The following is a 15,022-nucleotide window of genomic DNA, read 5'->3' on the forward strand; positions in this document are numbered from 1 at the left end:
GACCCTGGGGATGCTGCAACGGTCATAAGTGTGAAAAATGGTCATAAGTCACTTTTTCAGTGCCATCGTAACTTTGAACAGTCACTAAGTGAATCGTTGTAAGTCGAGGACTACCTGTACTTTATCTTTTTCCCCCCTTTTTTTGGGGGGGTGGTCAAGTTTTTGACACCTTGCTGGGCGACTGGTGGTACTCGGACATTGCCTTGTCCTAAAAATGGTACAATGGATGAAAAGGTTGAAAAGCCCTGTTTTAGTATACCGGTACTATTTGGTTCAGAATATTTTTTTTCTTGTTTTCCTGCTCTAAAAACTGGGTGCGTCTTATGGTCAGGTGCGTCTTATGGTCCGAAAAATACGGTAAATTGTAGTTTATCGAACTGAATCAACCTTGTTTAAAGAAGAGTCTGGAAAGTTCCTGAAGTGGTCGTTCAAGTGCAAGTAGCATATTAAGGTATACATTAAGCTCAGAAATTCCCTATCTGAATACGAACAACATAGAATGAAGGCTATTGCTAAGCACATTGATTTGTGCTTTAAATTGTAAGCCGCCCTGAGTCTTTGGAGAAGGGCGGGATATAAATGGGATTAAAATAAAATAAATAAATAAATAAATAAAATACAAACATACCTGTCATCCAAGACAACAATAATATCACCACTCTTAAAGGTAAGTTCATTATCCTCGACTGCCTCAAAGTCATACAAGGCTCGCACTTTTCTTGAGTGTTTTTGATTGCTATGCTGAATGTCTACAGATGGGTATAAAGATTTTGTCTCAGTTGGTTGCTGCTGCTTCTGTTCTTGCAAAGATAATTCAATAGCTACAATTTGAAGAACAAAAGCACGTTTTATGCCAGTTAAAAATTAGGCAAGTTACTTGCATGTCATTATGCAGCACAAAGCTCTCTCAAATGTTCAAAGTAAGTGTCTTTTCGTTTGATTTTAGCTTTGAGCATCAAAAATATACAAAGATGGTCATTCATAATTCTGTACATGTAGCGAATTCTGGATGAGATGACTTGTGAATGGAGGGAGGCCCAACCCAGTGCTGAGATTAGAAGATAACTGGACCTTCCAAAAAGTCTTTACTTGTAAGCGTGCTCCAAAAAACCTAAGAAAGCTGTCACACAGTTTGCTTAGTTTTAGCTTAGCAAACTGTGTGAATTCAGCCATGATTTACTCAATAAACCACGGTTAAGCCTAGTATGATGACTGAATCTAGCCACTCAGAGCCTTGGTGGAGCAGTGGGCTAATGCCTCCTTAAGTAACACCAGCTGCCTGCAATTAGTGCAGGTTTGCATCCCACCAGGCTCAAGGTTGACTCAGCCTTCCATCCTTCCGAGGTAGGTAAAATGAGGACCCAGATTGTTGGGGGCAATTAAGCTGACTTTGTAATAATGCCGCTTGGGGGGGGGGGGGCAAAAGCCCTAATAAGCAGGCATATACATAGAATGAAGGCTATTGCTAAGCTTGTAAGCCGCCCTGAGTCTTCGGAGAAGGGTGGGATATAAATGGAATTTTTAAAAAAAATACAGCCAAGCTCTGCTGATTACTACAGATTGAAAATTAAAGTTGTCAAGAAAGCTAGTTATTGTTCCAGTATAACTAGGGGAAGAAGGCAAAAGAGGTTGCAGTCTTCCATACAAGTGGCTATAATTATGTACAAATTCACCACCTTAAAGTATTGTAGTAAAATCAATAATGTTCATATACTAAATATTAAATAAGGCATAGATTAACCATAGCCTGTAAACTGCTTAGAGACTGACTGAACCTGTTTATTATACGGTGCCATCCAAATATATAAAAGGGGACGCGGTGGCTCAGTGGGTTAGGACGCTGAGCTTGTTGATCAGAAGGTCGGCAGTTTGGCGGGTCGAATCCCAAGTGCCACGTAGCAGAGTGAGCGCCTGTTACTCGTCCCAGCTTCTGCCAACCTAGCAGTTCGAAAGCACGTAAAAATGCAAGTAGAAAAATAGGGACCACTACGGTGGGAAGGTAACACTGTTCCGTGCGCTTTTGGCGTCTAGTCATGCCGGCCACATGACCACAGAGACATCCTCGGACAAGCGCTGGCTCTTCGGCTTTGAAACAGAGATGAGCACTGGCCCCTAGAGTCGAAACAACTAGCACGCATGTGCGGGGGAACCTTTACCTTTAGCTTTTATCCAAATATATATGGAGATTCTTTGGAAGACAGGATTTGCATAGAATTACCATGACAGCCTAACTGATTGTCATCATGTTGGTGTGAATTCTCAGTGACCAGAGCGACACACACAGCTATTAAAAGTCACACTAGATCTTAGAGTATTAATGTTTCTAATTAATAAGGTCAAAATGAATGAAATTTTCTCTGAGTTTTTAGCTTATGAATTGAACAAACCAAAAAGATGATAGATTCAAAACCAGACAGCAACAAGAAACTCAATACACAAAGCGTAAGCCAAGAATTCTTTAAAAACTGTTTTCAGGAAATCCATATACAATTTTTATTATCGAAGTGAAGTTAAATCCAACTCAAAAGAATAATACTTATTATTTTATGTGTTAACTATGGTTATGAGCATCTAATAACTTAAAACCAAAAATATGTAAAATGTTTAAAAATAGCAGAGTCAGAAACTGGCATGTTGTAATATAAAATGTAATATAAAATGCTTTTGGAAAACTGTTTTCGAAGTGGCAAACAGCCTTAGAATTCCAAGGAGAGCAAAAGCATTTTTAAAAATGCATTTTCTAAAATATACGTCTGTTTCCTTATAGCTTTCTTGCTTCCTTCACAAAGTTTTTTAAAAATGCAATTGTTTAAACTTTCCTTTGCTATTACTGGCTATACTAGCAAGGGTTCGGTATGAATTTGTGTTCAATGGAAAAAGCCACACTTTAACCATCAAGCAGGTTCCCAAGTACAAACTTGGAAATATGTAAAATAATGTATCAGTCAAACATCGATGAGTAAAATTTTACCTTTAGCTATATCTTCTTCTTCTTTGCTTTTGCTTGATGATGCACCATTCTTGGCAGCAGCTGAGGGACTCTGTAAATATACTTGCAATATAAACATGATACTTCTAGTGGGAAAGTTCTATATTTGCCTGCACTTTGAAAACAATATTTGTGTTATTTTAGTTCACCTTGTGGCAAGTATTTTTAACTATTTAAAGCCGGAAAACTTAAGAATCATACCCAACAGGTACTTGGAACAGTACCATTTTTTGGGAATGAACCAAAGTCACACACCGACTGTGAATAACTATAGCACTAGCACTTAAGACTTATATACCGCTTCACAGTGCTTTACAGCCCTCTCTAAGCGGTTTACAGAGTCAGCGTATGGCCCCCAACAATCTGGGTCCTCATTTTACCGACCTCAGAAGGATGGAAGGCTGAGCCTGTCAGGAAGCAAAAACAAATGGAGTAATAGGCTGAGCTGGTTCTGGAGAAACACTTCTGCCTGTTAGATTAAGTCATTTCCCCACAACAAATGGCTGTCGATACTTGCCAGGTCCATTCAAACAACCCAATATGAATAAACCATATGTCCTTGTTTTTATAGCTGTGGCATATCTGCTCTTATACATTTGGATTTGGTACAAAACAGTTCCTTGTCTAAGCAACATAAACATAAGATGATGCTATTTTAGTGCTTCATTTAATACAGTCTAAAAATTGTTTCTGTGCATTTTCAAAAGCAGGATTGATATTCTATAGTAATCATTCTCACTTCAACATACAGTATAATCCAACTTTGCAAAGTCCAGGCAATGTTAAAACTAGGTGATTATGAAGCAAATAATCTTATATACCTATTGTGTATATTATATAATAGGTATAATATTATGAGCATCTACTCATCCCAAAGCCCATTTGCCCTGTGCACGCCAGAGCATCTCCCAGCTCTGTAGCACCAGTGTGGGGAGTGCTTGTGGGGGGGAAAAAAAACTATTTTATTGGTTGTTGCCATTAACACGCGGGTGGCTGAATGTGGATAGATCTCACATTCAGAATTTAAATTCAGTCATTCTCCTGTTAGCACCAAAACCTCAAACCTTTGTAGACATCAATGAAATCTAGCCTCTTACCTGTGACCCAGCTGTAGGAAATACAACTCCTTCTTCCTTAAGAGATTTAATGGTGGCTGATATTAAGCTGAATTGGGGGTCTTTCTGAAATTCTTCCGACCATTCTACCATTAAAGCTTTCAATTTGTCACATACCTTAGGATGTGCCTAAAAAAAAGAAGGGAAAGAAAGCACAACAGGCAGAAGCAAAATTAGCTTTAACTAGTTGACAAAACAAACTGCCGTGAAACTAGTTTTTTTTTTCCCTATTCCAGGCTTTTAATCCCTCTCTTTACAGCAAATTACTATGCTACAGCTTTTCTGAAATGAAGATTATCCAAAAGAAAACCTGCCATGTAACAGAAAAATTCAAAAAGTGGTATTAAGAGATGGCTGGCCACTGTGTAACGGCATGTACTTTAATACACAATTTAATACACAAAGCTTCACAATTTAAAAACCGATGAGAACTGATGTGAGGTAGTGATTAAAGAGTTGATCTGGCATTAGAAAGGCCCATGTTCAAATCCTTCCTCAGCCACAGAAAAATGGATTTGGCCCTGATGCTCTCTTTTCACTCAGCTTGCCCCATAAAGTTAATGTTGTGTGTATGTGTGTGTGTGTGTGTGGGGGGGGGAAATGGAAGAAGCTCCTACGTATGCTGCCTGGAGCTCCTGAACGAAAGGCAGGACCTAAAAATGAACACGGAAATAAATAAAAGGAACTTGGCAGCCAGTTCCTAGACTCCAGAAATAGCCAGTCTATCTCAGCTTGGCTCCAGGGAAGAGACAGTTCCTCCCGGTTTTCAGTTCAGATGCGTGAACTGGGTAACCTAAAGAGCTTCAGCACAAATAGTTTTGTTTTGTTTTTAAAACTCTCCTTCCTCTTCTCGGCAATCTGGATCCAAACAATGACTTGGCATTTCTCTAGCAGAGTCTATTCAGCTGTTAACGTAAGCTACATCCCCCCACGTGGCCACACTGACTTATCAGCAGTCAGTCTCTAGAAACAACTGACTGGGAAGGAAGGAATTTCTGGGAAGCCCCTTTGGGTGTGTTAGGCATATGGTGTTAGCCTACAATGTTGGGCTGAAAATATATTAACCATAATGTTATGACTTTTAAGAAGTTAATTGGCCAATGGGTGTGTAAGTGTTCTCATGGCCATAAGAGGAAGCTAGTAACATAGCTTCTCTCTCTCTCTGAATTCACTGATCTCTACTATTACTGTTTTTGCTCTGCTGTTGGTTTACTACTGTTGTAAACCTGAACTGTGTATTGACCTCTGGACTGGTAAGAAGACTTTGTAGTTTGGATTACTCCTTGGACTGTTGCTATTGTTTATGACCTGGACTGTTTATTTTTGACTGTGCATTTTTGTTCTTACACCACCTTAAAGTAAACTACGTTTTGTTTTTACAACTCAGTGTACTCTTGTGTGACTCTTGCTGCTCTCAGTACCCTTCCTTGTCTGTGCAACTCTTTGGTAGCACAAGGAGACCTCTGCACAACAAATTCCTTAACAGGGTGACAGCAACTCCACAATCTTCCAAGTTGTACCATGAGAGGCACCTCGTGATGTATTTGGGGACAAGGAGTGAGGCGAGTGGTTCTGGATGGAACCAGCTGTTTAGTTCCAACAGCTGTGTGACATTCCCGAAGCTGCCAACAACCCTCAGTGTGTCCAAATTGAGACCCTACATTGCCTTGCTTGTCCCTATCTTTTTGGGCGTCCTTCTGCAGTCTAAATGTGGTCAAAACAATATTAATTTATTTTATTAATGGGATTTATATCTCGCCCTATCTCCCGAAGGACTCAGGGCGGCTAACAACAATAACATATAATAAGTACAGAAATTAAGATAAAATTAAAATTAAATATGCAATAAATTAAAATTAAAAATTAAAAATAAATTAAAAATTGTAAACATAATTAAAATGCCTGTCAGTCTAGGTCAGCCAGGTGGAAAAGGAGTGTTTTGAGGCCGCGGCGAAAGGACTGGAGATCTTGGGCCATCCGAAGCTCAGGGGGGAGCTGATTCCATAGGACTGGCGCTCCCACAGAGAAGGTCCTTCCCCTGGGGTTCGCCAGCCAACATTGTCTAGCCGATGGTACCCTGAAGAGACCTTCTCTGTGTGAGCGTACTGGGCGATGGGAATTCGTTCCCGGTAGCAGATGGTCCTGCAAGTATCCCGGGCCTAAGCCATGTAGGGCTTTAAAGGTAAGTACCAGCACCTTAAATCTCACCCGGAGGGCAACCAGTAACCAATGCAGCTTATGGAGCAGAGGTGTTATATGGGAGTATCGGGGAGCTCCCATCACTACCCGTGCAACTGCATTCTGCACCAGCTGAAGCCTCCGGGTGGTCTTCAAGGGCAGCCCCATGTAGAGAGCATTGCAGTAGTCTATACGGGAGGTAACGAGTGCGTGGGTGACTGTACGTAGGGCATCTCGGTCCAGAAAGGGGCGCAATTGGTATATTAGGCGAATCTGGGCAAATGCCCCCCTAGCTATGACTCCAATATGATCTTCAAAACTGAGTCGTGAATCTAGGAGGACGCCCAGATTGCGTGCTCTATCAACGGGAGGTAACATCTCTCCTCCTATAATCAAAGATGGAACCTCTTGGACTAAACGAGATGACGGTATGTAAAGCCACTCAGTCTTGGCCGGGTTGAGCCGAAGCCTGTTCTTTCCCATCAATACCGTCTCTATCCAGTCCACAATCTCCCCCTACCTCGCTAAGTGACTATGGGTTCTTTTTTCATCTACAAGTTAAGTAGTTGGTTGACTTGCAACAAAATTTCCATTAACTGCTAAGCAAGGCAGTTAAGTGAGTCACGTTTGATCTTATGACCCTTTGTTCCCATGGCGTTAAGCAAATCACTACAGTTAAATGAATTATGTGGCCGTTATGCGAGTCTGACTTCCCCCACTGATGGTACAATCCTAAACACTGATGAAGTATCTGCACCAGTTTCATAATTCGCTGTTCAAATGATTATGAAATGTTCCTGCTGTTTTAACTCTAGCACAGCATAGAATATTCAACCTTGCTTTGCAATCTGTTGCTCCACTGTGGAAGCGGTCAGTTCAGATATTGCAAAAATTAAATGTTCTTTGTAGTATGCATGATTAAAGCAAATCCCCCCTAGCATAACACCATAATTTTGTACAGTTTTACCTTCTCTATTTATATCACAGATTGGTATTGTTTTTTCATTTCGTTTCTATATTCCAAGTCAATACCAGAAATGAAATGGTGACACAATCCATATATTTTTCTATTCATTTTCTCTAAATATGAGACATCTGAAAATCTTACCTTGTTTATTATGACACGCACTTCACTGGCAAAATCACGTGAGCAGATTTCTAAATGGAAAATCTTTCCACAGTTTGATACACAGGCTCCCAAAAGCTAACAAAATGGAAGACAGAATTGAATAAATGAGACCATTCACAATAAATTGCAAAAAGCTCCCCATATAAACAATTATGAACATATTTATCCTTATAAATCCCTGCCCTGCCCTCCCCACCTAGAGCCAGATAAGAATAAAATAGGCCAGTAATACTGAGAAATAAATAAATAAGATATTATTTTAGTCATCAATATCAATAGTTTAATGTTTTTTAAAAAGTTCACAAGGAATGTTTTATGAAGAACCTGAGAATTTTCACCCCTAAATAAATTATGTGCATACTTACAGTTAGTGCCTGCAGTGCAACATGGGGTACTTTATGATTTATTCTCTTTAAAATGGCTTTGAGGCAGTCTTTTGCTCTAGATAAAATAATATCTGTGTTATTCTCTTATTTTAATCACTTAAAAAGGAACAAAAAGTCCCAGAAAGAAGAAGACATCGAAGGAAGAGCTTTGGGGCATTATGTTATTATTAGTGACACAAAAGGAAGATCCACTTCAACCTCAAAACCAAATCTTATTCTGCAAAGCAAGCCATAGTCAGTACAATAGATCTATTTCTAAGAGAAAATGCCCAGGATAAAATAGGTTGATTTCAGTCACTGAACTATTTCAAGCTTCAGTTTGAATCCATGGTTTCTTACATTAATCTAATGTTATTTTTCAGCTTTCTGATTTGGTCAGGGTTCCCACATCAGTTTACAAAACACAACGGCTGCTATTTTTATTTTATTTATTTTATTTTAATTCCATTTATATCCCACCCTTCTCCGAAGAGCTATAACATGACAATTTGCACGGCTCCCAATATTTACTGTAGAGAACCATGGAAATGGTTGTGGAGAAGGAGTGTAGCAGTTAGCAAAACATGAGCTCAGTCTAGGGAAAAAAAATAGTGTGAAAAAGAAAAATAAAGTTGACCCATCCTGACTCTCTAGAACAGTGGTCCCCGGTCCTTTCAGCTTGGTGGTCTGGCCCAGCATGCGGGGGAGAGGAGGGGAGTGGCAGGCACACATGTGCACACAGCTCCATTTGTGCAAGTGGGCACACCTCCGCCAGCACAAGTGGAGCTTTGCATGTGAGTGCAAGCACTTCTTGCTCAAATTAATGAAGCTTTGCATGTGTTTGCCTGTCTCTCCTGCAGCCCAGTTTTGAACAGGTCATGGCCTGGGGGTTGGGGACACCTGGTCTAGAACAGTGAGGGAGGGGTAACACGGCTAGCTGTCAAGAAGGACAATAAAGGTGTGCCGTCTCTTTCCTCAACTAGCCTATCTTGAAAGGCTAACAGCAATGCAGGGAATGGCAGCAGAATCATACCTGCCATCTCAGCACTGATTGAATGTACATGTACAGAGTATACTAACTTAGGGGTCTATGTGCCTGGGGATTCACGAATGGCTGAGTTCCAATTTTTTTTTATTGGGTCCATATGAACACAGACGTTACAGCAGCAATCAGCAAGAGGCAAACCTGCCACCTTTGTACATGTTGATACAAAAAGATAATGTGAAAGGGCCTAATCAGGTGGAAATATTTAATGTGCCTAGTTTAGACCACAGTAACCTACAGAACAATACACAAACACAGTTACAAGCAAAACAGCCCTGGCGTGCTAATTACTACTTGAAATACTTTTTTTACTATTCAAATAAAAGCAGACACTGACGTCTTTCAACCATCCATATTTTACTTTTTCAGTCCAGTCTAACCTCAAGCATTTGAGACTTAAAAAAAAACCTACTTAACAATGGAAATTAATAAGAACCAGTTTCTGAGAGCTCCAGAATGGAACTAATGATTAGCAGAAAAGTTTGCTGCTTTTATTTACATTCCACTTAGGACAGACTAGTTGTCCTTCTTCGTAACACATACGAAAGCTACTTTCTGTTCTGGACAACTTCTAAAGCAGGGGTGTCAAACTGCCGGCCCATGGGCCGGACGCATCACGACAAAACCGCGCCCACCCCATTGCCGGCAATGGGGAAAAAGCTCCAATATGTGGCGCGGCGTCATGTGATGTCGCCAGTTTGACACCCCTGTTCTAAAGCGATCGACCCAGTTTTAAGGTACACCTTTTGATTTGGTATAAAGTGGATGAACTTGGATCTACTACTCGTCACAAGTAGTAAGTAATACAGCATAATCACTGTGTGTCTGGGAGTATGTGTGTTGGTGTGTATGTATATGTACATGTATATGTATGTGTATGAGTAAGTACATACATACATATACATATAAGCCTAAAATAACAGACCTGGGCAGAAGGCACAAATTAATCAGAGCATTTACAAAATGACATTCAAGATATGTTGGTGAGTCTTACCCATTAGGAGTGCTTCCAACCTTGTCACAAATATCCATAATAACCGCCCAATCTTCAACAGTGTTGCACTCATTTGTAGCCTTTTCTGTGGACAAAAACAACATACAAAGATCAACAGCCTTTCAGGCAGAATACAAGCATTTTCTGTCTGAAATGGTTGCTGGGCTCAAAAGCATCTTCACTAACCTGCTAGAACCCTAATTTCACAAACAAGGTTGCTTTGTATTCTGACTATAATAATTTGTCTGAAATTGGATGGATTTCCTGCGGTGCAGTGGAAAAAGAATTCCAACGTTACAATTTCAAATGAATAGTAAGCTACAACAGATTGGGGTCTAAAAGAAAACATGAGTGTCTTCTTCACATTGAAGAAATGTGAATGTTCATAGTTTACCTCTTAGAAGTCTACAGATGTTTAATAACTGTCTTATTTCCTTCTCAATCCAGACAGTTGCTTTATGTGGCATCAACAGATCAAAGTATGAAAATATTTCAGCATTCATTCTCACATAGGAAATTAAAGATGAGCACAACTATTTCCACTTTGTGAACAAAGTACACTATCAAGTGACAAAGCAAGTTATTTATATTTTCAATGTGAGTTGTATTTGGGGGTATATTAGCATATCTTCATGTTTGATAAAATATACATTTGAATTCAACTTTTTAGAAGCAATACTACCGACAGGATGGAATTTTTTATAGTCATTTAATATTTTTATCTCTAATCTCCCAGCAAGTGTAAATGGTACTCTCATTGTTAAAATAATGTTAAAAGCACATTTACACATATATAGATACCCAGATACATCTTGTTATTCAATGGCACAACTAACAATCCCTAGGAATACGAGACATTATTGCCGATGGACACTGAATAATTGCAAAAGCAAAAAGACTCTGAAATATCCACAAATAGTTTAATTTAATTTAATTTAATTTAATTTATTAATATTTCTATACCGCCCTTCTCCCGAAGGACTCAGGGCGGTGTACAGGGCAAGAATAAAACATAAAGTTACAAAAATTAAAAAGTTATTAAATACATGCCCATAAAAAACAATAAATACATTAATAAAACCCCCAATAAAATGATAATAAAAACCCCAGCAATCCCACCCTCAGGCCAGGCTGGCTTGTTCGAACAGGTATGTTTTCAGATCGCGGCGAAAGGAGCGAAGATCCGGCGCCATCCGGAGCTCAACCGGTAACTGGTTCCATAGCTCCGGAGCGCCCACAGAGAAAGATCTCCCCCTGGGGGCCACCAATCTACATTCTCTGACCGGTGGCACCCTGAGGAGTTCCTCTCTGTGGGAACGCACAGGGCGAAGGGAAGTTGACGCCGGCAGCAGGTGTTCCCTAAGGTACTCCGGCCCCCTGCCATGTAGGGCTTTAAATACCATAACTAGTACCTTGAATCTCACCCGGAAGACAACTGGCAGCCAATGCAGCTCACGGAGCAGAGGTGTGACATGGGAGTATCGGGAAACTCCCAACACAACTCTCGCGGCTGCATTCTGTGCCAGTTGGAGCTTCCGGGTGGTCCTCAAGGGCAGCCCCATGTAGAGAGCGTTGCAGTAGTCTAGTCGTGAGGTCACGAGCGCGTGAGTGACCGTGCATAGATCATCCCGGCTTAGATAGGGCCGCAACTGGCACACCAGGCGAACCTGGGCGAAAGCCCCCCTAGTCACAGCTCCTATATGGTCTTCTAGGGTGAGCCGTGAATCTAGGAGGACTCCCAAGTTGCGAGCCCTATCTACGGGGGGTAATAATTCGCCCCCCATAACGAGAGGTGGAATGTCCGAATAAACCCGGGATGAAGATATGCAAAGCCACTCGGTCTTGTCGGGGTTGAGTTGAAGTCTGTTCCTCCCCATCCAGACCCGAACCGCTTCCAGGCAACGGGACATCACGGTGAGGGCATCACTGGGGTGGTTTGGGGTCGAAAAGAAAAGCTGGGTATCATCAGCATACTGATGATACCCAACTCCAAAACCACGAATGATCTCACCCAGCGGTTTCATATAGATGTTGAACAGGAGAGGCGAGAGGACCGACCCCTGAGGAACTCCACAAATGAGAGACCTCGCGGTCGACCTCTGCCCTCCTGCCAACACCGACTGCGAGCGTCCCCGGAGATAGGAGAACCACTGCAAAACCGTGCCTCCCACTCCCAATCCCCGGAGACGCCGCAGCAAGATACCATCGTCGATGGTATCGAAAGCCGCTGAGAGGTCTAATAGGACCAGGACAGAGGAATGCCCCCTGTCTCGAGCCCTCCAGAGATCATTCACCAGCGCGACCAATGCCGTCTCCGTGCTGTACCCGGGCCTGAAACCCGATTGGCACGGGTCTAGATAATCTGCTAGTTGTGTCATCTTCGCCAATAATAGTTGGCGAAGATGACACAACTAGCAGAGATGGCAAATTGAGGACGGACAATAACTACGTTTATCAGTGACTGGAAACCCCTATGGGCTTTTTGCTGAAAAAAGCAAGAAATGAACTTATGATTTATGGGATTGCTAATTAGATAGGGTAGACAATGGAAAGAACAAAATTGTGATATAACCGCCTTAGAGAGAAGGGGTAAAATATAAATGTACTTTTAACAGCTGTTAAGAAAATTGGAAGCTGCTTATTTAAAATTTTGGTTTTCTTTCTCTTCTTTCTTTGCACTTTTTTCTACTTACTATTTTTCTTTATTCTTTCAAAAGTATAGTTTTTAATTCTTTAAAAAATGTTTTTTAATAAAAATTATATATTAAAAACTTCTCCCTTCTCACCCCTATGAGTGGTATGTCTTCCTCAATCTTGGGTCCTCTGCCAGATGTGGAAGACTGGAGATTTTGTGCAGAACCTTAGAACCTGTGCAGAACCTCACACTGCACCCTTCCTGGGATCTGCTGGAGTCATAGACCCGAGTGCTCCTACCATCACTGGGACAACTTTGGCCTTTGCTTTACATGTCACCTCTAGTTCCTCCATCAGGCCCTGGTATATTTCCAGCTTCGTGTACTCTTTCTTTCTGATATTGCTGTCTCTTGACACCACTGCATCTACCATGTTTTTCCCAAAAGTAAGGCCTACCCCAAAAATAAGCCCTAGCTTGATTTTGGGGGTGGGACTAATATAAGCCCTACCCCCAAAATAAGCCCTTATTTTGGGGCGAGGCTCACACCTAAAAATCAAGCTAGGGTGGGGGTAGAGGGGGTTGTTGCCCCATGTGGACCGCACCCACTTACCTTGCAGCCAGGCCGGCCTATTTCTTCTGTGGCATCCCCCGGCCTGCATTTCGTAGTCAGAGGCCTTTCCGGAAGGCCACTGCAGCCGAGACCCGAGCTATGGATTCAATAGCTCAGTTCTGCAAGACCTCTGCAGCCGAGAACCGAGCTATGGATAAATCCGTAGATCGGTTCTTGGCTGCAGTGGCCTTCCAGAAAGGCCTTTGACTGCAAAATGCAGTCTGGAGCTCCATTCTCAGCTGCAGAATGAAGCTGCCCCTTTGGCTGCAGAAGTGGGCCAGCTGGGCGTTGCTGTTGAAAGTGCGTGGAAAACACACTCCCCCTCATAAGACCTGGTGCCTGTTTTGGAGGCAAAAAATAAATAAACCCGGGTCTTATTTTTAGGGAAACACGGTATCACTACTGCTGCCTTCTGATTCTCAGTCTATTACCATAATGTCCCAGTTGATTGACCAGTATCTGCCTGTCCATCTGGATCTAAAAGTCCCACAGGATCTTAGCCCTGTTATTCTCCACAACCTTTTGTGGAATTTCCCATCTGGAGTTAGAAGAATCTAGCCCAGGGGTCTTCAAACTTGGCCTTTTTATGACTTGTGGACTTCAACTCCCAGAATTCCTCATTCAGGCACGCTGGCTGAGGAATTTTGGGAGTTGAAGTCCACAAGTCATAAAAGGGCCAAGTTTGAAGATCCCTGATCTAGCCCCTATACTGTGTGGATCTTCTTGGTAGTGCCGTTCAATGTATGGTGTTCCTGCCTATAACTTATCCTCTGCAACTATGTGTTGGACTTCTTTGAGGCCTCTTTGCACAGTCTGGGCCTCAGGTCTTATCTAGTGTGGTAAACCTTTGCTTCTATGCATCTGATGCCTAGTGCCTGTTATTGTGCTGCTAGGATCAGTGGGCGGCCCTTATCAGCCACTGATGGGATGTCCCATTGTTCACCAATCAACAAGCACGACCAAAGCTATCTTAGTAATAAATCCCAGCTTGAAACCTGGCTGAAACACATCTGGAATACATTTCCTAGGTTATCAGCTGTAAGCTGACCATCTTCTCAAAAACCTTCCCCAAATAGGGAAATTTGAAGACTGGTCGATAGTTACTGAAAACTGTTCGGTCTATGGATACAGTAATATTATAAGTAATTTTTTGTATATATTTACATTTTACTGCTTTTAAAATAACAGAAAAGGAACAAAACATTAAAATAAATTTTATGCAAATATATACATTCTCCAAAAAGAGATACCATTTTGTTGGAGAGATAATGATAATGCTTCTTTAAAATACGTATTTTTACAATGTCCAATATTTACTACATTTTGGGAGAAAATGGTGGACTATATAAATATGATTGGGCAACAAAAGCTAAGATTTTGCATTATTTATTTATTTTATTTATTTTTATTACATTTATATCCCGCCCTTCTCCGAAGACTCAGGGCGGCTTACAAGCTTAGCAGTAGCCTTCATTCTATGTATATGCCTGCTTGTTAGGGCTTTCACACCCCTCCCAAGCGGCATTATTACAAAGTCAGCTTAATTGCTCCCAACAATCTGGGTCCTTATTTTACCTACCTCGGAAGGATGGAAGGCTGAGTCAACCTTGAGCCTGGTGGGATGCGAACCTGCACTAATTGCAGGCAGCTGGTGTTACTTAAGGAGGCATCAGCCCACTGCTCCACCAAGGCTCATTACATACCTACTGCATGGAATTTGACAACTGGACAACGCAAATAGATTTTCTATGACCTTACTATTGCCAAAAGACTGATTCTGCAGCATCGGAAAGAAAAATGCATGGCCCCTTTCACTCAATGGACTTGCTACCTACAAGCGGATTGCCTATAAACATAGACCTTGTAGGGACAAGTATAATACAATATGGAACTCATTTACACAAAATACAGAAGGTTAATAAAGAATAATAGTTATGTAAGTATACTAGAAATAAATATATA

At 41.4% G+C, this 15,022-nt stretch overlaps 1 protein-coding gene across 2 annotated transcripts in view; it reads right to left on the reverse strand.

Moving 5' to 3' along the window:
- Positions 1-15,022, reverse strand: part of STAM2 (signal transducing adaptor molecule 2) — a 37,894-nt gene that overhangs the window by 13,698 nt on the left and 9,174 nt on the right. The window contains exons 2-7 of one of the 2 annotated variants that reach the window (XM_083350463.1): positions 9,816-9,900; positions 7,777-7,852; positions 7,391-7,486; positions 4,087-4,233; positions 2,972-3,041; positions 629-749 (exon numbers count right to left, since the gene is read on the reverse strand). In XM_083350463.1, the coding sequence (XP_083206589.1) occupies positions 629-749; positions 2,972-3,041; positions 4,087-4,233; positions 7,391-7,486; positions 7,777-7,852; positions 9,816-9,900 (595 nt within the window). Of the gene's footprint in view, positions 1-628; positions 822-2,971; positions 3,042-4,086; positions 4,234-7,390; positions 7,487-7,776; positions 7,853-9,815; positions 9,901-15,022 lie in introns of both variants that reach the window. The other variant, XM_083350462.1, reaches the window with a different exon arrangement.

The sequence above is a fragment of the Vipera ursinii genome (genome assembly GCF_947247035.1).
Source record: "Vipera ursinii genome assembly, chromosome: 1".
Classification (NCBI taxonomy): Eukaryota; Metazoa; Chordata; class Lepidosauria; order Squamata; family Viperidae; genus Vipera; species Vipera ursinii.